This window comes from Magnolia sinica, chromosome 9 (assembly GCF_029962835.1).
Source record: "Magnolia sinica isolate HGM2019 chromosome 9, MsV1, whole genome shotgun sequence".
NCBI classification, from domain to species: Eukaryota; Viridiplantae; Streptophyta; class Magnoliopsida; order Magnoliales; family Magnoliaceae; genus Magnolia; species Magnolia sinica.
In genome coordinates this window covers 76,198,801-76,222,556 of record NC_080581.1, presented here as the reverse complement: position 1 = coordinate 76,222,556, position 23,756 = coordinate 76,198,801, and the positions used below count along the sequence as shown (strand labels likewise).

Here is a 23,756-nt window from a genome sequence, read left to right as displayed (position 1 = left end):
GAGTGCAATGGACCTGATGATTAAAGTCCTCAGGTTTTATTTAGTATTATTATACCGCTAATCTCACTTTCCCCAATACATGCCTCCAAATGTGTAGATGTGACATGTGTGGAACATATGAACTAGCCATTCATCAGTTGGGACCCGGCATGTGGATGCCTTACCACCATAATCAAAAGGGTCTACTTATAAGTTAGGAGAGCGCATTGCATGTGCCCCAGGCACAGAGATATAGTGTGCCCGGTGCTGGGTGGGCCAACAGCCCATCCAAACCGTATTCATATGGTTATTAACACTCAGATAAACTGCGGAAACAAATATCATCATGATACAATGCTTGTGTCACCCCAGGCGTTCAATCTTTTATGTTTCATGTGGTATGGTCCACATGAGTTTTGGATATGCCTGATTTTTAGAATCATATCCTACTGTGTAGATGTGATGCCTTTTATTTTTAGAAAAGGGTTCCATGCACTTTTTTTATTTCAGCTATTAACCGCCCTCATTTCTCCAATTTTAACCAGTTCATGAATCATGGTCAATAAACCTTAAGTATTATAAGGTACATTGGCAAAGTTTCCCGATACTTATCTCACACGGCAATGAATTTAAGACGGGTGGGTCCAGTCGTCTGGAAGAACCAGCCAAATTTGAGGCATTATTATTATCAATATCATCATCATCATCATTGGCATCTCACGGCTCCAGCCAATATGATAATTCTTTGAGCTAGTCGTGTACTTAAAAAGGATTAATTGAGAGACTTGACTGACGATCGCCACATTCTACAAACAAGTTTGCCCATTTGAATATCAGATGGGCCAGATTCTATTAGGCAAGGCATATAACATTATCGTGATTGACTGATGAGTGGCTTTGATCAACCTAATAAAGATGAGGGCCACTTATCAGGCCGTCACGACTTTTTCTATGCCTTGTTTCACAAACCAAGCCAAGATGCATCAAGATGTGAATGATTCATAGAAGTGAGTTAACCACATTCCGTGTGTGTGTGTGTGTGTGTGGGTCTGTTCTTTGAGTCAAGGCAGCTTCACCATCAGGATGATCTAGTGATGGCTCCTGTCTCACATGTGTGACTGTTTTCCACAGTTGTGTTGAGTGCTGAATGAAAGTGCAATGGTTAGAAAAAGTGGATGCATGCGTGGGGTCCTTGCTCTTGCCCCCAGTGGTAGATTCACATAAGTTTCAACACTAGCTCAAGGGTTGGAGTGCCCATGGGTGGGGAAATCCCACTGCGGGGTGAGTGTGTGGGGATGTGGACATGTGTGCATGTGTAAATAAATATGCACACGTGTGGGGATGTGTGTGTGTAAAAATAAGTGCATGCTTGTGTGCACGCAGATCATCTTTTGCCCTTCATTTTTTTTTTTTTTTTTTTTTTTATTTTTGTTATTTATGGATTATCATGATGGACTCACATAAATAAGTTTATGGAATTCGTTTTGGTTTTTGTTTTTGTTTTGGCCAAGGAATGTATGCAACGGGCCCATCGGCAGTTCTAAATTCCACATTATGATGCACATCAGAGTGGGGCCTACTTCCCCTTGTATCCATGATGTGATGTGTAAACTTTGTGTTAGATGTTTTACATGGATGGGATGAATTAACTTGCCCTATTTCCTAATGCTGATGATCAACTAATTACATGAACAAGTCTCATTGGCAGTGACTACTGAAGAGAGGTGGCATCAAGTGGCCTACTTCCCATCTCTATCTTACAAATACTATTAATCCAATTATTATTATTATTTATTTATTTTTTTTTTAAAGCAGCCCTTCTTAGTCCATGATTTTGACAAGGCCATTAGATGTGGGCCCAACACCCTCTAATTTACAACTAGTCTTTAAATTCCAAGCCTGGTGATCTCAACCCTCGCAATAATTAAAAGGTATTTTACAATAAAATAGAAATTCTGTCGACTTGACCATACACATGAGACACCCATGATGAGTAATTGCAAAATGTTAGAGGTATTAAACCTTGCAAACAATCAAATACATGACACCTTCCCTTTTTGGTCGGAAGCTTTGTTCCAGTTGCGTGTTTTCATCTTGAGATCTAACAAATTTCATGGCACTATTGGGCATCCTCTAACAAATCAAGCTTTTCCTCTGTTACAAATTTTCGACCTCTCTTTCAATAGCTTTGAGGGTAATTTGCCATCAAATATGTTCAAGAGCTGGAAGGCAATGATGGAAGACGATAAATCCCAATCTTTGGTCCTTGGAAAAATGATATACGGCAAAAGTTCCATATACTATCAAAACAAAGTGTCTGTAGTGAGCAAAGGGCTAATGATGGAAGTAGTAAAGATCCTTACTGCCTTCACTGTAGTGGATCTCTCAGGGAACAAATTTTATGGGCATATCCCAGAATCAATTGGGGATCTAAAGTCACTCCTTGTGCTTAATATGTCCAACAATGATTTAACAGGCGGAATTCCAACATCACTACAGAATCTAAGGGATCTAGAATCATTAGATCTCTCACATAATAAATTGTTTGGTGAGATCCCTTGGCAGCTAACAGATCTAACATTCCTTGCAGTGTTGAATCTCTCACAGAATTTCCTCATAGGCAAAATACCACAAAGTCGGCAGTTTCTTACATTTAATAATGAATCATTCAAAGGAAACTTAGGATTGTGTGGACCTCCACTATCAAACAAATGCGAAGATGCAAAGAGTGCACCATCGCCCACTTTGTCAACATTGCAATCTGAAAGGAAATATGATTGGGAATTAATGTGGTTAGGATTTGGAGTTGGATATGGAGTAGGTGTAGGGATGCTTTTCTGGACTCTAGCACTTTGGAGGAAGGGAAGAAGAGAATTCTATATATTTGTTGATGGAATGCTTTCTTTGATTTTTCCTTCCATGGTGTTTTCTAAATAGCAATGATGGTAATAGGATATGTGTTGATTTTTCCTTCCATGGTGCTTTCTTTGATTTTTCCTTCGTTTCTTTGAGCTAGGGTATGTTTGTATAGTTTGTGGCTAAAAGAAAAAAGTTTTAGTTGTTTTCTCCTTTTTGTAATTTTGTGTATTTTGCTTGGTCTTTTATGATATGTGTTGTAGTTGTTTGTTGCATTTGCACCTTCCTGAATGGTTGTAAAGAACATTTTCAAATAAATAAAATTACATGTGGTGTGCTCCCACATTTCTGCAAAAAAAGAAAAAACAAATGTCTCAGTTGTCTCTTTGCTTTCAAATTTTGGCCCACCTTAACAACAAGATAATCTATGAGCTGGATGATCTAACCAATGTAGCCTAGCCAGTGGTCTGTTTTTTTTCTCCCCCCAATGGTCTAGACAAATGTAGGCTAAGAAAACATTCAGACGAAGAAGAGTGGTGTTTTATGTATATTTTTATATTTTGTGTTTTTCGATCAATCACACAAAGTTCTTTCACCTTCCCACATCTATGTATGTAGAGTGTAAGACTAATCACTTACTATCATGTGGTGATTTTTGAGTTGGACTTTTGTGATGCCAAAAAGAAGTGTGGAAATCATCATCTGCTCTAAAGGCACCATAATATACAGTTTTATACTTGCAAGGGGACACTTGGCTAGTCTAACCAAGCAATATGGGTCGTGCATTACATTCATAACACATTTTTTAGGCCACCATGTAAAAATCCCACCAATAAGCATACCATCTGAACAATAACTATTAAGTGGACAATCGACATAATTTATGGGAAAGTAGGCCTATTCAGCAGTGAGCCATCTATCTGTTAGGCCCATCATCTATTGCTTACGGTTCTAAAGAATCAATTTTATCAGAAAAACCTAATCATCCCATCCATGGTTTGGCAATAAATAAATATAAAAAGAAGTCCCACATATGGATGGATTAGATCAATATTTAAGGGGAGATTTTTTGGCAATTGACAAAGCTAACATTCCCATCAGTATTGAACCTTTCACAAAATCACATTATGAGAAGCATATCACAAATTAAACAGGTTTTTACATTTATAAATGAATCATTCCAAAAAAATTTAGGATTATGTGAACCTCCACTATCGAGAAAATGCATTGCACCACCATCAGTAATGCCAACCAACCTTTGAAGATGTGAATTCAGAATTAGATTGGAAATTCATGTGGATAAGATTTGGAGTCAGATATAGAGTAGGAACGGGAGTTCTTTTCTAGACTCTAACATTATGGGCAAAGGGAAGGAAAGAATACAATAAAATTTTAAATAAGATGCTTTCATTGATTTTTTTTTTTTTCCTATGCAATATTTGCTCTAAAGCGATGGCCATAAGTGGATTTAAGTTATGGTTGTTCATGACTCTTAGCTTCTCCAAGAAATGTTTAGGTATGTATGTTGTTGGTTTGAGGAGGCTGATTTTGTTTGGTTTAGCCTTGCCTTTGTTTGGATTTTTCATTTTCTTTTTGTTTTTTTGTTTTTTTTTTTTTTTTTTTTTTGTCTTTCCTTAGGATAGCAGCTTTGCATCATGGATAGTAGCTTTGCCCCTTTTGCACATTCTTGTCTTTAAATCCAACAAATTTCATTGCCCCATTATACTTCCACAAACAAATCAAAGCTTCTCAATGTTGCAGATCGCTGACCTCTCTTCTAATAGTTTTATGAGTGGTTTGCCATCAAATATGTTTGAGAATTGGAAGGCAATGATGGATGAGGACAAATCTCAATCTTTCCTTCATAAAACCCTATTTGGACCAGAGAGAACTGTATACCATCAAGACACGGTGACAGTAATGATCAAAGGACTACACAGGGAACTAATCAAGATCTAATCCATCTTCACAATAGTTGATCTCTCAAACAACTATTTTCAGGGGGATATTCCAAAATCTATAGGGATTCTCAAGTCGTTACATCTACTTAATATGTCGCACAATGGTTTCACGGGCCAAATTCCAACATCACTTGAGAATGTAGTGGTGCTGGAGTCATTGGATCTCTCACAAAATAATATCTCAGGAGAGATACCTTGGCAGTTAACAAAGCTAATATTCCTCTCAGTATTGAAACTTTCACAGAACCACCTTGTGGGAAGCATACCACAAAGTAAACAGTTTTTCACATTCACAAATGAATCATTTCAAGAAAATCCGGGATTATGTGGACCTCCACTATTAAAGAAATGCAAAGATGCCCAGGGTGCACCATTGTCCGCTCCATCCACACTACAATCTGAAAGGAAATATGATTGGGATTGGGAATTAATGTCGATAGGATTTGGAGTAGGACATGGAGTAGGTTTTGGGATGGTTTTCTGGATGCTAGCACTTTGGAGGAAGGGAAGGAGAGAATTCTATATATTTATTAATAGAATGCTTTCCTTAATTTTTCCTTCCATGGTGTTTTCTAAATAGCAATGACGGTGAGATGATTGGAGCTAGGGTAAGTATGTTTGAATAGTTTGTAGCTACAAGAAAAAAGTTTTAGTTGTTTTCTCCTTTTTGTAATTTTATGTTTTTGCTTGGTCTTTATCATATATGCTGCAGTTGTTTGTTGCATTTGCACCTACTTGAATGGTTGTACGGAACACTTTCAAATAAATAAAATTACATGTGGTGTGCTCCCACATTTCTGCAAAAAAGAAAAAAAGAATGTCTAAGCTATCTCTTTGTTTTCAAATTTTGGCCCACCTCAGCAACAAGATAACTTAATCTATGGCCTGGATGATCTAACTAATGTATCCTACCTAGCCTGTGGTCTTTTCCCAATGGTCTAGACAACTGTGGGCTAAGCAAACATTTAGACGAAGAAGAGTGGTGTTTTATGTATATTTTTATATTTTGTATTTTTCGATCATCACGCATAGAGTTCTTTCACCTTCCCACATGCATGTACATAGGGTGTACGAGTACTCACTTGTTACTATGTGGTGATTTTAGAGTTGGACTTTTGTAATTGCAAAAAGAAGTGTGGAAATCATCAGCTGCTCTCAAGGCACCATAACAAGCAGTTTTCTACTTGCAAGGGGACACTTGGCCAGTCTAACCAAGCAATATGGGTTGTGCATTACGTCCAGGACATATTACTTAGGCCACCATGTAAAATTCCCACCAGTAAGATGATTCATACCATCTGAACAATAATTATTTAGTGGACAGTCAACATAATTTATGGGAAAGTACGCCTATTCAGCAGTCAGCCATCCATCTGTTAGGCCCATCATCAATTGCTTACAGTTCTAAAGAATCAATTTTATCAGAAAATCATAACCATCCCATTCATGGTTTGGCAATAAATAAATATAAAAAGAAGCCCACATATGGATGGATTAGATCAATATCTCAGGAGAGATTTCTTAGCAACCGACAAAGCTAACATTCATCTCGATATTGAACCTTTCACAAAATCACCTTGTGAAAGCATACCATAAATTAAACAGTTTTTTACATTTACAAATGAATCATTTCAAAGAAATTCGAGATTATGTGGACCTCCACCATTGAGAAAATGCATTGCACCACCATTAGTAATACCAACCAAACTTTGAAAATACTCAAATTTAGAGTTGGACTGAAAATTCATGTGGATAGGATTTGGAGTCAGATATGGAGTAGGAATGTGAGTTCTTTTCTGGACTCTTAACATTATGGGCAAAGGGAAGGAAAAAATACAATAAATTTATAGATAAGATGCTTCCTTCGATTTATTTTTTTTCCTCAACAATATTTGCCCTAAAGCGATGACCATAAGTGGATTTAAGTTATGGTTGTTCATGGCTCCTAGCTTCTCCAAGAAATGTTTAGGTATGTATGCTGCTGATTTGAGGTGGCTAATTTTGTTTGGTTTAGCCTTGCCTTTGTTTGGATTTTTTGTTTTTTTTTAATTTTTTTGGTCTTTGTTTAGGATTGTAAATGGTCGTTTTCCATATCAATAAAATTACAGGTGGTGTGCTCCCACCTTTTTGTAAAAAAGAATAAATGGAAAAAAAAATGTATCCTACCTGATACGGAGAGATAAGTTATTTAGCTTAATTTTCATTCTGGATGCTTGGGTCCAAGAGCTTAACCCTACACCCCAGTTAGCTAGCATAAGGGAAAAGGAAGTCTTGATTGATGTATCAAATATACCCACATTAATTGGTGGAGGTGGTGGGTTACGTATCATACTTTTTCTTTCCCATTTACAATCTCACATCCATCAACTTTCGAGAGCTTTGCTAAGCCCATATGCATGTGCAGCAAAGCTCATCTACATGCCATAATGCCAGCATGGAACTATGAAGCCAAAATCCAACCATCCATCAGAAAAATATCACCATATTCATTCCCTAGCCCAAGAATCAGGTTGATCTACTTTTAAGGGGCCACATGCTTAGTGGACTAGATTTATTTTAGGAAAACATGTAAAAGGTCAGACCAACCTAATGGATGGACACTTATATCCCATGTTGCAACATGTGTTGCCATACATGAGCTTATTGCACAGACTCGAGGGCTTAGCAAATGAGACCACTTGCAAATCATGGGCACTTTTCAAAGGGAACGTGCAAAAATAAAAGGTATTCATGCTTTTCTCGTAGCTTGGAACTCCAAATTTCACACCAACAGTAGGTTGCTTCCTTACATTTAAGAATTTATATAACTAAAGTGACAATATATATGACACCCATCCCTAGCCTAAAGATCATCAAGTGGGCCACACTTGTATTATTGAGTTTTTTTTTAAAAAAAATCATTTATAGTTTTCTACAGTATTGTCGACCTAATGAATGGATATGCATGATTTTCATGCATGGCTTTAAGGTGGGCCTACAGCACAGCTCAAACAACAGTTGAGCTCTAAGCCCACAATTTTGTGTGCCTGACATCCAGTCCCTAAATTAGGTATGCCTGAAATTTTAGGGCATAAGACAAAAATTCATCTCCATCCACAACTGAGTTGGGCCTAAACACAAGAAATAATACAAGAGGGGACACCAACCATAGGTTATACATGTGGCCTAAATGATGTGTATATTCTATCCAATCCGATCATCAAACTAGTCTAATTAGGATGAATAGATAATATTCCAAGAGTCATCTTGATCCAAAACACATGCAGACCACACATTGTTAACATAAAAATTTTAGGCATGATTTTATATTGTTACTAAGAGTCTAGCATACAGGAGTTGTTGCATGTCACACAAGATGTCTTGTATGTTTTGGTGTGAGTGCAGGATATATGCATTTGCCCTTGGCCGGGCTACTTATATTAATATCTTAAAATGACAAAAGCACCTCTCATCAGGCATACCTGTAAAACTAGTGGCTATACCACGAGGATTACTTGAAGAAAAAAGTTAGAACAACCCATCACTATGCTGGATATACACATAGATTGAGTTGGGCCACTGGCCGTTCACTCAGTTCAACGGCAACCTACCGGATGAATGGACCATTATGGTTTTCTTCCCTAATTTTTATGATGCATCTTGCTGTTACCTTTAAATCCTTCTTTGCATTTTTTCCTTTGAGGTTTGAAATTGATTTTAAATACACTACAAGAAAAATGACTTTTATAGGAGGTCAAAAACACCAGTAAAGGTCTAAAATGGTGCCGTGGAAAGCTTTATCAGTACTCAGATAAGCACTGAAAAAAAGGTGCGCTGGCAAAGGCTTTACCGGTGCTCATCATCATTTACTGGCAATTTTTCTGGCCACCGTGATCGAGTAGACTTTTCCAGTGCCCATTTTCCTTTTTCCAGTGCATCTACTAACCATCGGTAATCACTTAAAAAGTGTCTGGGAAAGCTGAAAAAGCACTAGCAAAAGTCTGTCCAAACACAGGCAAAAGTCATCTGAAGCACCGTCATTAAAAACGTCAATAAAAGTTTGTCTAAGTGTCGATAAATGCCTTCCAAAGTACAACAAAAGTTTGAGAAGCGCGGGCAAAGGTTTGAGAAGCACCGTTAAAAGCCGTGCAACCCACGGCAAAAGCCAGTAATATTTTTTTTGTTGGAACCTGTATTTTTAAATATTTGGAACCTAAAAAATGTTAGGGTACAGTTAAAAATGAATATTAAACAAAATTGTATTACTTTACAATAAAATATATAATATTTACAACAATACGTTGAAAATGGTCTTGAATACATAAAAATAAATAAAAATCCTTCACGTGGTCCACTCCCAGAAACTAGTGGCTATACCACGAGGATTACTTGAAGAAAAAAGTTAGAACAACCCATCACTAGGCAGGACAAACACATAGATTGAGTTGGACCACTGGCCGTTCACTCAGTTCAACAGTAACCTACCAGATGAATGGACCATTATAGTTTTCTTCCCTAATTTTTTTGATGCATCTTGCTGTTACCTTTAAATCCTTCTTTGCATTTTTTCTTTGGGGTTTGCAATTGATTTTTAAATACATTACAATAAAAATGACTTTTGTGGAAAGCTTTATCAGTACTCCAGACGAGTGCTGAAAAAGGTGTGCCGGCAAAGGCTTTACCAGTGCTCATCATCATTTACTGGCAATTTTTCTGGCCATCGTGATCGAGTAGACTTTTCCAGCACCCATTTTCCTTTTTCCGGCGCATCTGCTAGCCATTGGTAATCACTAAAAAAGTGCCCGGGAAAGCTGAAAAAGCGCCAGCAAAAGTCTGTCAAAATACGGGAAAAAGTCTTCTGAAGCACCGTTGCTGGCCACCAGTAACCACTGAAAAAGTGCCTAGGAACATTAAAAACGTCAATAAAAGTTTGGCCAGGTGTCGATAAATGTCTTCCAAAGCACGACAAAGGTTTGAGAAGAGCCAGCAAAGGTTTGAGAAGCATAGTTAAAAGCCGCGCAACCCACGGCAAAAGCCGGTATTATTATTATAATTATTATTTTTTTCGGTTGGAACCTGTATTTTTTAAATTTGGAACCTAAAAAATGTTAGGGTACAATTAAAAATGAATATTAAACAAAAATTGTATTACTTTACAATAAAATATATAATATTTACAACAATACGTTGAAAATGGTCTTGAATAAATAAAAATAAATAAAAATCCTTCATGTGGTCCATTCCTAGATTGGCCACACTATCGAATGAAATGGAGAAGACCGAACTCGTAAACCTCTCATCAAGCCACTTCATGCATTAGCTGGTTGAACATAGATGGCACTGTTGGGATGATCATCTTTGCGGTCCGTATCCCTGCAATCCAACGTGTAATCAAATTATTCGATATAGGTTCTGACTCTGACAAATACTTTGAGCTAGTTGTGTAATCAAAAGAATCCAACAAGTATCTCTGCTAACAAAAAGAACAAAATAAATAAATAAACATGTATTGGAGTAGTAGGAACATTGTATCAAAGAAATTGAATGGTAAAGAGAAAAAAAATATACAATGATTTAGAACATGAATTCTGTTTCCATTGGTTCGGGTGCCTCTGCAACATTCGTAAACCTCGGTCAGAAGAAATTGGTACAGAAAGAGAAAACAGATTACAAGTGTAACCATGAAGGGAACCTTTCAATTACAAGCTAGCAGAAACCAATAATACAAGCCAAAAGTTCACCAATTTCAATTGGGTTTTCCTTGTGTTGGAAGCAGTAAAGGAGTTAACGGAATCAACAAAAAGATGATACCAAACAAAATGCTAGCAATTCCCAGAAGAAATTGAAAGTTTCACTTCGTTTTCAACAAGCCAGAAACTTGCTGGGTTGAAACTACTAATACTCCAAGTAAATCATCAACTTGGAATGTTTTGCCACCTTTTTGAACAGGTCAACTCAACCAGGCTTTCAGTCAGGCCACAAGCTTTTTGAACAATGTACAAAAGAAAATCTACACAACAATATGCCAGGACTACAACACTTCTTGTTTGCATATCATAACCTTTCAAATTTTCTGTTGAACAGCTTGTCAGTAGTGTGGCAAAGCTAGGAGGTAATGATGAGTGAACAGAATCAAAGCTGTTGGTGAGTAATGGTTGCTGCAAACACACAGGTTGCTCACCTGTACTAGGGGAGGTCAATATACTCTGATTGAGGTGAATTTTCATATCCAGTGTCATCTCTTGGATATCCAATTTCCAATATGTTCTTCAAAGTTTCCTGGAATGGAAAAGCATTAAAAAGACAAATACAAGGTAGGAAAAAATAGATATTTTACCACTACAGTTTGGTTGATGGATCAGTTTTGTTTCGTGGCATATTGTCAAAAGAATTTGCCATGTTGGTCCAAATACAAATATAGAACATAAATATCACCTTATTCAAAATTTTAGTTGACAGAACATACTTTTACTCCTGTCATATGCTTACAAGGTCTTACAGGGTCCCCTTTCCTGGATTTACAGATTGTTCTTTTCCGGTTAGGCCATAAGGATCAAACACCCATATTCTAGGACATTTGTAAGGATGGTTGGTTTTGTATATCCTGAAACTGTGTTTGGAAATGATATTTAAACTGATTTTAGAAAAATACAAATATGGTAAATGTTTGGTGTAGATAACCTTATGTAGGAATGTGGGAGTTTTATCCTAATTAGGTGAATACTAAACTTTGGGAGAGTTTAAAGGAGATTTGTTGTTTTTCAGTCTTTCTAGAAATGTTCCAGGTTACTTATGTGAGAAAGTAGTATTTCAACTTTAGTGGAAAGCTTAATCTTTATAATAATGCGTGATGCGTGGGGTGTAGTAACCATGCAATGGCAGGCGAACCAGTTAAGAATTACTCAAAAGGGTGTTTTCTTCTCCCAAAATCAAATTAATGTTGATTGTGAACACTTTTCTCAAACTCACCTACGAAACCAAAATATAGCACCACATTTTAAATGAGCAAACCAAAGGCTATGCAGAACAGGGAACAGGTAAAATCTGCAGAGCTGACAACACACCTACTGTCGTGCAGCTTCATCATCAATTGTTACAAAACAAAGTTTTTATTACAAACTTAGCAATAACAACTTTTTTTTAATAAGGCATTCATATTCTTTTTTTTTTTGTTTCTGATGCTCAAGTTAATAAGTAATGTTAGTAATGCTTTAAGTACATGACAAGAATCTAATTGGAATTTTTGGGAAAAAAGATCAAAAGAAAATTAAAGTTTACGATTGTTTATCACCACCAGAGGCTGGATCGTTATTGGTGGCAGAAATCCAACTTAACCATAATGTTACAAGTTCCTTGCTTTTTTTGTAGGGTGAATTTTTAACATTCTCTATCCTAATATGTTTGCGGACGGACTTGTTTGTAAATATGCAAAATGCATTGTAAGTTATTGCCTCAATTGTTTTTTGTTAGAAATATCACATTCTATACATTGAATAAGAATAATTTTACTGAAAATTTGTAGATAACAAAGATAGCTGCAACTTATAGTTAATATATTGGAAATGCACATCCTACAATCACATCCCATAATTTTATTTTATTTATTATTATTATTATTTTTTTAAAGAATATACTTTTTTATATCATCAATGCATCAAAAGCTAGAAACAATAGCTAATTTCTACTTTCCAGAGAAGTTTGCGACAAAAGATCCCAGAATGAGGGACAGACTCATGTAACAAAGTTAACCCAATTTGCGCCTGCGAACAGATCCGAGTTGAATACCTTCAAGTGAAAATGATTTTTTGAGGAACTCGAATTTTCTTGATTATTGAGAAAAAGGGGCAGAATTCATCATATATATAAATAAATAAATCCTTCATCAAACACTGTATTGAATTTCACAAAAAAATAAAAAAACAAAAACAAAAACAAATTCATGGACTAGAAAGTAGAGCAGAGTAACTGATGAAATCTGTTGTTTTCCATTCCCTCATGATTCAATGTTGGTTTTTCATATCCATGTATTCATTTAATAATCTAATCGACCTACTTATTAAATAATTATTAAAAAAAGAGCTTGGTGGAAATACCTTATTTCATTAAAAAAACATTTCGGATCAATGGCAGTAGAGAGTAATTACTTCGCCTTTGCAGTTCCTCTACCTACTTGAAGATGTTTGTTGCTGTATGCATGTACTCGTCGAGTTAGAATTGAGAGAATTCAAGATGAAAATAAAATCAAGAAGCAGCGACAATGTAGGGGAGATTTCGGGGCAAAAAAGACCCATAAATCAAACATCGAATCTACGAAGCAATAGAAAAACAAGATTTACCTAAACCTGAAAATCTCCTCTTTGGCGAGTGAAGAAACCCAACATACTCCATCTGTCCTTTGTCTGTCTTGTGCAGCTGCAGAACCAATGGCTGACATGTGACAATCCCTTCAAGAACACCACAAGATCCACCATAGAAAAAACTCAAAAAAATAAATAATAAAAAATTCAGAACTCCAACCAGATCCCCTAAGAAGAAAATCCCACCTGACGATGCTCTCCAAAATCGATGATTTTGCAGAATTCTGCAATCAAATGAAATAAAATCAAAGTATAAACCACATAACTCAACAAAAATGAAGAAGCTGAAGTATATGGAAACAGATTGAGAGACAAACCTGTCCACTGACGACAGCGATGAACGGAAGGGCTTCCCAAAGAGTTAGCAAGGAGTTGTTGCCACCGTAGTCGCCGAGGACCATATAGGCCCTCTCAATCCTATTCACAAGGCCGATCAAGCTCTCCACGAGAAGCAGGGAAAGCGGTGATGAGAGACTCCACGAGGCCCAAGGAATCGCAGCTGATGGCAATCACAGTGGTAGCTGCTGCAGCAAAACCAAAAATGCTTCTCCCAACCAACTTGATCCAACTTTCATCCCATCCATCCATCTTAAATCCAACTGTTCTGAAGTTGCTATCATCAGATCGGTTCTGTGAATGGACAACAAATCTGCATAATCTAGAAGAAGCAGGAGAGATCAATTTTTTCCATTTTACATTGATCTGATTATTTGGACAAAGAGATCGACGGGAATCAGAAGCTCCCTGTGAGGGTTTCAGAGATGAAGGGAAATGATTGGGGGGGATACCTTTTTTTAGGCAATAAATCAATAAACAGAACTTGTGAAAGAATTAAATACGTTAGCAACAACTCATAGTGCCCATCTTCAAATATCAAAATTAGGGAAATCAACATCTACCTTCTCATCATCAAAGTCATACAGTTCAGCAGCTGCAAAAAGCCAGGAAAGGAAATATCATGACATTGAAGGTATGCTTCATTCATAGAAAAACCAAAGAAAAAACAGTAAACTTCAAACTTTATGCTCATTTCAATTAAAACATAAACGCAAAGGATAGTGTGAAAATTATGAATCCACATACTGTCATCCATTTTGAATTTGATAGCATCTTCTGTAAATTTCTTCATCTTTGCATCAGGCAATTGTGAAGTGTTGTTCTTTGCGAATCGTCCACAACAATACAAGGCAAGATCATATCATGTGAGCCCAATCAAATTCAAAAAGTTGTTTCCCTTCGTAGCACTGTGATCAGTAGGCCAGAGAAATGAAGTTCATCTTTTAAGCACAATCAATAACAAATTGCAATCTGCAATAGCTTACATCCAAATACACTGGTCTAGATAGACGGCTGGTGCAACTTTTCCAAATACAGTGGTCTATATTAAACTGCAATAATAGATTATGTTCCAACATCCCAGCTAGTTAGATGATCCAACAAGTCCCCCATAACCTGCACACACACAAAAAAAAATTAAAAAAAATAAATAATGAAGAAAGAATAATTTTCTACCAGGTTTTGAGCCAATAGCTACCAAACAGTACACATCCAGTGTCAAAAGCTTCAATGACACCAGTGGTAGACTCTCAGGAGTTTCAACACCTGGTTGAGGGTTCAAGTACCCATAGGTGGTGAAATCCCACCATGGCGTGAGTGTGTGGTGGTGTGTGTGCGTGTGTTATAAAAATAAAAAATAAATAATAAATAAAATAAATAAATAAGCTTCAATGACATATAATAAGGTATTTGAATTGGAGCTTGTTTGCTCACTCAAGGTTCATTGTCATGATAAAAGCTATGGGAATGCAACTTTCCAGAATCATAGAGAAGATGTAATCTAAAATAAAAGGATTGGAGCTTGAACTGTAGATGGAGGACGCCCTACAAATCTCCATCAGATTGGAAGATCCAAACCCCTTTATTTTGGTAGAGGTCAACAGATTATTGACAAATTCATATCATATTACCCAATATGTATCAAGAATTTCAAGTGGCTAGTACAAAACGCAGAAGTACTATGTAAGACTTTGGAACTTTGTCAAAGTTCTATTTGCCATCCATTTATGACTGAACGCAAAAGACCTCACAGTCGAGCTAATGTTCATCACATAGGAGTATCGTTCGACATTCATAAGCTTCTCCACTTTTACAGAACCGGACTTTGAGACCTGTATCAATAGCCTGTTTGAATACAACCTTGTGTAGATCTAATCCATGATTCTTTGCGAAATGATTCCCAACTAAATAAAACACTCAATGAGAAACCGAGATAAGAACTGCAATTATTAATTACAGGCAAAGTCATACACAAGATGTACACAGCCTGAGTAATAGAGAAAAAAAAAAAGGTAATATTTGCAATAAAATGTACCATCTACACACATAAAACACTCAGTAGGTGACCCTAGATCAAGGTATTCTGTATTGGCAAGGGTGGCTGTAACAGTCACCACCATTACCGATACAGGTATCGGCCGTTAATCGGCCCTAACGACCGATACAGGGGCGTAACGACCGTTATGACTCCTGTAATGGTTGAAAATGTTCTTTTGACCGAAAAATTATGAAAATATATGTAGAAAATCCAGAACAATGTAAATATTCTATATATGTATTCATTTTTTGTTTTGAACATGTCTATTGTAGAAAATCCAGAGTTCATGCTTAAAATTCAAAAAAGGAAAATTCATAGAGGATAAAACCAACAGCTCCCTTAATCCATTACATAAAGTGAGGAGATGATAAACAAAACAAAACAATCCATAGAAAATAGCAACTAGTACACAAGTTTGACTTTTTCCTTCAAATTTGATAACTTAAAACAACCACTTACACATTTTAATCTTAAAACAAACCATGCATCATCTAAGCACATTAAAAAATCGTATAAGGTGCCTCATTAACAGATACAGTTTCTGAATGGAGTGAGCAATCTTGTCGAAAAGAAGAAGAAGAAGAAGAAGAAGAAAAGGAAAAAAAAAAAAGTAACAATGGTTCAACAAAACTATGTCAGGAGTTCATAGCCCCATTTGAATTAGAATTCCAAGTCTCTATGTAGCGGATACCTTATGCAAATATCCAAGCATCTAAGTTGGGTACTCCAGTTTTTCCGAATGATCCAACTATTGTAGGTTGTCTATATCTACATCTATCTGTGTTCTATAGTTTAAATAGCAAGATCATGAGACTCGTGAAAAAGGTTTTGATGCGAGATTTCTTGGTTTAGCCATAAATAACAAATCAATGTCACATTTCCTAGAATATTTTAAACTAACCATAAGGTATCCACAACTCAAGGAGGTTTAGTATGACTCTATAATTTTGAGTTGAATAAGTTTTGTGCAAATGATTGACTCCCTTCCACCTTCCCTGTAGTACATATTATCTAACAAAGCTGCATATGTTTTATAATTCTACTGCAATATCAGTCGGCATTTGAACGGTGCAGACTTGCAAGACTATTTATTTTCTTTTGGACAGTTAGAGTCGTTTAGAAAATGAGACTTTGTGTTCCATAAACAATTTTATTTCAGTTGCCAAATTGCTAATTACATGACATATCCACTTGCATCATCTTTATGTACTCATTTGTGATGACTATCACTATATGATCATTTTCCTTGGTCTAGTTTCAATATTTTTTACCATTTGTTATGCAGGAAAGGCCTCACATGTTTCAATTTGTTCCAAGCAGAAAACAGGTAAGAAACAGAGCTTCTCTTGTTATATGGTACCATTTATATGGAATGATTTGCTTCTTTTTCAGGTCAAAGCAGCAAAGAAGCTTCTTAGGATGATCCCACAGAACATGGAAGAAGGCTTGAGGGAGTTCCCGTATTTACTGTTCAAATTTTGAAAATTGCAATAGCCACAACTGGTGGAATTAAGTGGTATGCTGTTTCAGTGTTATGTGTGTTTCTGTATATCATATTTGTAGCATTTAGAAAAGGACTGTGGTTATAAATCCTTCTGAATTTTGCTGAAAACTGTGGTTACTTCAGAGCATACACATCAGCAACGGGAAACTCCTCCAAGTTTTCAAAGGGGAAACTGTAGAAGATATCAAATGTCAGAACTTGTAATTGAAAAACAGCTCTAAGTTGGAAGGATTCCACCCAAAACAGATGAATAATCCAGGAAGTGATGCAGGATGGTAATTTTCAATTTGTGAAGTGTAGAGCTACATTAAAGAACTACATAATGTAATTTTTAAGTTTAAAATACTGGTATACCTTCTACATCACACAAGCTCTTGATCACTGTTGCATTTTCAATGTTAGTGAAGGTATTGTGCCCAACTAATTGGGGTCAACCTTTTTATTTCTAAGACATTAGTAACAAATAACACAAATAGAGGAAATTAATGAAGGTAAAAACCTTAAAAATTAAAATAGCTTGATGATTAAATACAGTTTATTTCAGTGCTTTTCAAAATAAATAAATAAATAAACAAATAAATGGACCACTTATTTGATTAAAACTCAATGCCAATTTTGTAGATATGAAAACAATGATGAATTTTGTATTAAAATAAGAAAATGGAAATTCTGAAAAGATGAGAAAAGGTGTGGTTTTGTTTTCATGAAAAGGACTTTGTGTTTCTTGCATCTCTCTCTTTTTTTGTCTTTTAAAATAGTCCCACATCAGAAATACATGGGAATATTTTAAGCTTCATAAAAGGTTGATTTTCTAGTATTCTCATATGCAAGCCTTACTGTGTTTGCTCATAGGTGCTTAGCAACCCCATCAGCAGGCACATGAGTGCCTGAGGCCATTGTGGTGCGTGCATGAGGAAGGGCTCTTGAAGTACACTTTGCACTTGCTTGATCGGACGGTTGGATTGTGCCCCCAGGTCGATTAGGTGTGATTAGATGGGTTGGATCTAGAGATCATTGTAATTTGAATTGGGGAGATGGCAGATTTCTAAATATAGCAAACCCATCAAAAAGCATCTGAAGGGGTCTGTATCTATTCAGAGTGGCTGAATATGCTCCAAAGACTCTAAGCCTCTCCTCTCTCTCTCTTCCTGTCTCTCAAATCTCTACTGCTTTCTTGGACCAAGATTCGGTTTTCTGCTATTTTGTAATCCTATTCTGAATGACGCAACTAAGTAATTTCTCTTATTATTGGGCATATTTGAGGTTGTTGTGTCTGGTAGGCACCCACTTTGATTTTGCAAACATAAGGACACAATTCTCAGATTGAGAGGTTGGGCTTGTTGTATCCGGGAGGCAGGTTTGCTTTTAACCCACTTGCAAACTGATATAATAGTATGGGGCAACCTTAAAGGTAGCAACATTGAAACATTCTTCAATCCTATCTTTTACCTTTCTTTTTTACTTTCTCTTTTAATCATTATGTCTCTTTAATTCTAATTATAAAAGAAACATCTAATAAAAGACCTTATCCTCTTAAAATCTACTTATGGATTTAGTCCTGAACCTAGTTCATGTGCAAACAAGTCATGCCTAGAACATTCAAGACTGTGCATACATAGGACCAAAACAATGAAGATCACCTGACACGAAAATCAGATCAGTCCACCAAACGAGTGGGCCACCACATACAGAAACACTGGAGATTTAGATCAGAACTAACAACAGTCTAAAATTGATGTACATGGTGTACCAACCTAATGTCTGCATGAGGCGATCTTCATGGTGGGGCAATGATGGCATATACAATTCTGGTAGATTTCCAAAGTAAAGCAATATCAATAGCCCTACTGTTCGCTAATAAGAGTCACCTAATCCAAACAAGAAAGCCAAAAGCAGCACCGGTGGACTGCAGGATGTGAGGCAGATCTGCTCTGAAGAGCAGCAAATGAACGGCGACGGGCAGCAGATACTCCAAGACAACATAATACACCGGGACCTCACTAGCAATGATGCTGAGGTTGGTTGTGGCGAGCGCCACCAGAGTGCTGACCAGGGCGCCGCTCAGCGCGCTCTGCACTCTCGTCTTCTCCGGCATTCCGATCCCATTTCAAAACAGACATCTTTGAATCAAAATCTCAAAATAAAAAGAGGAAAGGAGAAATGAATCAAGGCAGGATCGATGAGTGGGAAGTAGTACCAGAGGCCGAATGCACCAGCTGTGAAGAGCGAGGTCCATATTCCCCAATGATCGTGATTCGTGAGGAGAGATGAGCGGTAGGAATGAGAAGTTGAAGTGGGCGGCTGTGATTTTCAGCCGTCGGTGGTGGGGTTTTGTGGGAGTGGTGATGAAGGGATGGGATTTGTTGGGGAGTGAAGGTTGGGAAGTGGAAAGGGAGGTTGTTGCTGAGATGGTTGGAAGGTGATGACGGGTAAGGAGATGCGATCGTACGGATGGTCTGGCTGTGAAGAGAGGGCGAGTGGAGCTGAAGAAGGTGAGCGGCCATGGTATCGCCATCACAGAGAGAGAGAGAGAGAGAGAGAGAGAGAGAGAGAAGCATACGGGTGCTTTCCTCCCAAATGCCCAATGACTCTGTCTCTCAATCTCAATAGAAGTTGATCGATCTCTTCGAGCTCTTGCACTGTCAAGAAGGTGGTGGAGTCGTGCGGGGGCGGAGAGAGAATGAGAAATGAATTATTCATTGAGGGGGGGGGGGAGGGGGGGGGGTTCTGTACGGTCCAGCTCATGAGAACTCCCCGTGAGGTCGAGTTCCGTGGAGCCCCACCGTGATGTATCATTTACCCCATCAGTCAGATGCATCATTCCTGTGGCTCACACCACATACAAGAGTCGAGAGGTGGTTACTTTCCGTTATAACATTCATAATTATTTTTTGGGCACAATGAAATGTTGTTCACAAATCCAATCCATCCATTATGTGTGTCCAACTTGGATGAGGGTTCAGACCAAGTTTCAAACGTATCCAAATTTCAGGTGAGCCCCACCAAGTGCTTTTATATATTTTAGGCATGTCTTCACATGATTTTAGATGGTATGGCCCACGGAGTTCCGCATATAGCTGATTTTTGGGATATCAATAATTTAAAGGGGATCCATCAAATTCATGGTATTGATGTTCAACATACATCATGGTGAGGCCCACACAGCTCAACCGCATGAGTAACTCATGCCTAATCTAATTCCTTCGGCTCTTATGGGAATTTTTTTAAAAAAAAGAAAAAAAAAAAGGGGAATGCATCCTTCGTGCAATTCCTCTCAAAAAAAAGAAAAGGAGGAGGCGAGTTTATCCTCAATTTGTAAATATGGCCCACTTTTGAACAATCAAAGCCTTTCACGGTAATCCGGGCACTATCTTAACGATAGAATTAGAGGGGAGTGATCATATCCTATTTGTGCAATAGTAGTTAGGTGGACCTTTGAATGTAGATTAGTCATTTTCAGCTTTGCATGAAGGTCTGTAAACCCTCAAATCCTACAGGCCCACCCGTTTGGACCATTCATCATTAATATTGGACCAGACAGAACGGCTAAATCAGCTTGGATCGAAATGTCCACCAAAATAGGCTAGATCACTGGAAACCTAATTCGATCAGAAGGTCATCTGTTTACTCATGGAAATGAAAATTAGACTTATCAATGGTCAAAACCATGACACCCAAAGTAAAAGCATTGGGAGTAAATTATCGCCAAACGCCTCTATCTAATTATTCTAAGATAGGAAAGTTTTCTGACAAGGGTTCAACTGATTGAATTGATGTTTGGATGAACTTCCGTTTAGGTCCTAAAATATTGAGCATGATAAAAACAAAATCCGACGGCCATGAAGTGCTACATTTTATTGTTGTTCTTGGGCTCTAGTTCATATATTATTTTCATGATGTGGAGAAGCAAACATGTATTTTTAAACCATCATCTTAAGGGCTCATTTGGATACTACCAAATAAATAACTTTTTTTTACTTATGTAAGTCATTTAGTTACTTTTCTTAATCAAGTTAGTTTGACTATTAAATTAGAATAAGTAACTTTTTAGAAAATATACCTTATTTATTTCAGCCTGTTTTATTTTTTTTTCTTCCAAAAGCAAATTATTTTCTTTGTTTTTGTTGGTCACACCAAAGGTTGTTGATATTTGCAACCCAACCTGTTGCTGGGTATATAGACGCAGATGATGTGAGCACTAACACCAACTTAATGTATCAGTAGTGGGCCACCAGTTTGTGGACCCTGCTGATGTATGTGATGCTCACATCATCCACCCATTTTCAGGCCCAAACTGTGGCAGATTTAAATCTCAGACATGGGTCCACCATCTTACGGTGGTGACCAAGCACCTACCGCTGAAACCTCTCTCTGAAGTACCACCCTGTCATGTGTTAGATCATCACTCTTCGTCCCTTTGGTAAGGTCTTTTTTGAGCGTGGGTCTAACCATGTGGGACAGTGGGACCCACTATAATTTTGAGAAATCCATTTTATCCATCAAATTAACCCTACCGTTAACAGCAGGAAGCAATGACACCCATCATTGCACATGCCCAGATGGCCCATCTCTCTATATTGTATATCCATGACATCCATCAGTTTTGCTATTTATGTGATGCCCACCACCCTAGCCTCCCTAGGGTCCAGTGATATGGAGCCAACAGCTGGGATCCACAGTAAGGTGCTTGCCACCAAGCTAATTAAGTGGGTCCCACTAGGAAAAAAAAACAATAAGGATAGAATCTCTATGGTTGAAACACTCCGGGGTCTGATGAGTAAACCCCACAACAGAAAAAACGTGGGGATTTAAACCCACCCATTAAAACCCCCTAGCCACTATGTGTCACTTGACCAAATTGGTCTTCCTTTTTTAATTTCCTGTTTGTTTCTTTCCAGCTCATGGAACCACCGAAAATAGTAAGGACTCCAGTCTCAGGTGGACCCCCACAATGAACAATCCACATCAAAGGTTAGCACAACATAATGGATAGTGAATGTATAAGAGGACTATACATACTCGAGGGATAAATACTTATGTTGCTGAAGATCAAACATGACTTATATTACTACTTTTTGACTAATAAGTACATTCTTTACCAAATACGATACATACTTATCTCATTAAGAAGAAGAAATCACGTAAGTAACTTATGGTAAGTAACTTACATTCCAAACCGTCTAAAAATAGGCTTGTCATGGGCTGGGTTGGCTTTTTTTTTTTTTCCACTCAGGCTTCCACATGCTGTGTTAGGCCACGCTCGGCCTTATGTCTAAATGTTGGGCGCCCGGCCTTAGTCTCACCTAGCCCAAACCAGCCCATTGTCACCTCTTAACTCATAGTGCAGCTAGTTGCATGGATTCACTTGGATAGCCAGATCAATCAATCTAAACTGTCTGTTAGTTACTAACACATTTCATGAGCTACCGTACAAAAGGTACAGTTAATGAGCAGTTTAGATCAATGCGTTGACTTTCCAAGTATCCGAATCCAACTAGGGGCACTGTAACTCATAGTGTTGTCCGAGCACGGGACCATTTCTCTAAAACAATGCAACCGCTGCTTTACTAAATTTGAAAAAGGACGAGTGTACTCGTCGTAAAATCAAGGGTTGGTATGGCCCACCTGAATTACAAATGGGCTGATTGTTATGCCATGGTCCTGAATTTTTATGTGTTATCCAATGGATGAAGTAGATTTTGTATAGTCACCCTAGCAGTCCCTAAAAAAATCAAGGGTGAATGTCCATCTGCCAACTGGTTTCTTTGGCATGGCCCACCTGAATTACAACCCAATTTTATATTTTAGCTTTACACCTAAACTGGGATTACACATCTAATGGTCAGAGTAGATCTCCCGTAAACATTACCATGAGCCCCACTAAAAATCACGTCCCTGCATCACTCTCCAGTAGTACAGATAGATTCTTTAAGAGGAAGAATTGTATGGTATATTGCTATTGGTTTTAACAAGCCCATCGCAATGTTTATGTAAGATCTACTCCAACCATTAGATATTTAGTCCAATATTAGGCCCAAAGGCATACAGATAGGATTGATCCTGGGTGACACCAAAGGAAATAATTATCCTAGAGATGTTGACCCTTGATTTTTATACAGCTCACCATGATAATTATTTAAATCCACTCCAGCCATTAGATTCTACACAAAAATTTAGGTATATGGAAAAAATATCATACCTATGCATGATTCACATGGACCACAATAATGGAAATAGTGTAGAGGATAAGCATTGTCTTATTTATTGCTTCCTATCATTTGGTCCACCTGATTCACTGATGGAGCTAATTTTTGGTTCTTGCCCTAACATGGGGTGAATGGAACTAATTTTTGGGTAGTTGGGCTAACATGGGGTGACACATCTTGTGGATGAGGTGAATTTTACATAAACATCACGGTGGGGCCCACCCACCCATTTGCTGGCAAGGTAGCATTAATGATAGTGGAATGATAATTATATTGATTAATGAGATAGTTTTTCGAAAACCTTTTCTAACAAAAGGATAAAATTTAAGTTTTATATTAACTAGGTAGTCTTTTATAAATTTCATATTAATTATACAGGTTTTTAGAACATTTTCTTAAATAATAAGGGAATTTTACAAATAGAACCTACATGATTAATATGAAATTTGCATTCCAATACTCTTTTCAAAAAGATTTTCCATAAGCTACTCCATTGGTGTACCTTCCCTTTGGATTTGGATCCCGGTGGGAAGGGCAAGC

The 23,756-nt window shown here is 37.4% G+C and overlaps 1 protein-coding gene and 1 long non-coding RNA gene across 45 annotated transcripts in view; one reads left to right on the top strand and one right to left on the bottom strand.

Annotated features, from left to right (window-relative positions):
- The window catches only part of LOC131255717 (uncharacterized), a 71,872-nt gene that overhangs the window by 24,880 nt on the left and 23,236 nt on the right, over positions 1-23,756 (top strand). The gene's annotated exons all lie outside the window — the stretch shown is intronic.
- LOC131255715 (uncharacterized) lies at positions 9,842-19,681 on the bottom strand. 44 transcript variants are annotated; one of them, XR_009176277.1, is made up of 9 exons: positions 18,879-19,676; positions 14,216-14,584; positions 14,032-14,063; positions 13,450-13,790; positions 13,293-13,356; positions 12,869-13,187; positions 10,957-11,054; positions 10,344-10,387; positions 9,842-10,148 (listed from the first exon to the last, which is right to left on the bottom strand). XR_009176277.1 is itself a non-coding variant. In XM_058256511.1 (8 exons), the coding sequence occupies exons 4-8, from the start codon at positions 13,531-13,533 to the stop codon at positions 10,075-10,077; spliced, it is 348 nt and encodes a 115-aa protein (XP_058112494.1). In that variant the 5' UTR covers positions 13,534-13,790; positions 14,032-14,063; positions 14,216-14,584; positions 18,879-19,680; the 3' UTR covers positions 9,842-10,074. The 44 variants fall into 44 exon arrangements, 2 of the variants coding, with proteins under 2 accessions (XP_058112494.1, XP_058112495.1); XR_009176278.1 differs by lacking the exon at positions 9,842-10,148 and adding an exon at positions 10,166-10,245; XR_009176271.1 differs by lacking the exon at positions 9,842-10,148 and adding an exon at positions 10,168-10,245 and having other exon boundaries at positions 10,837-11,054.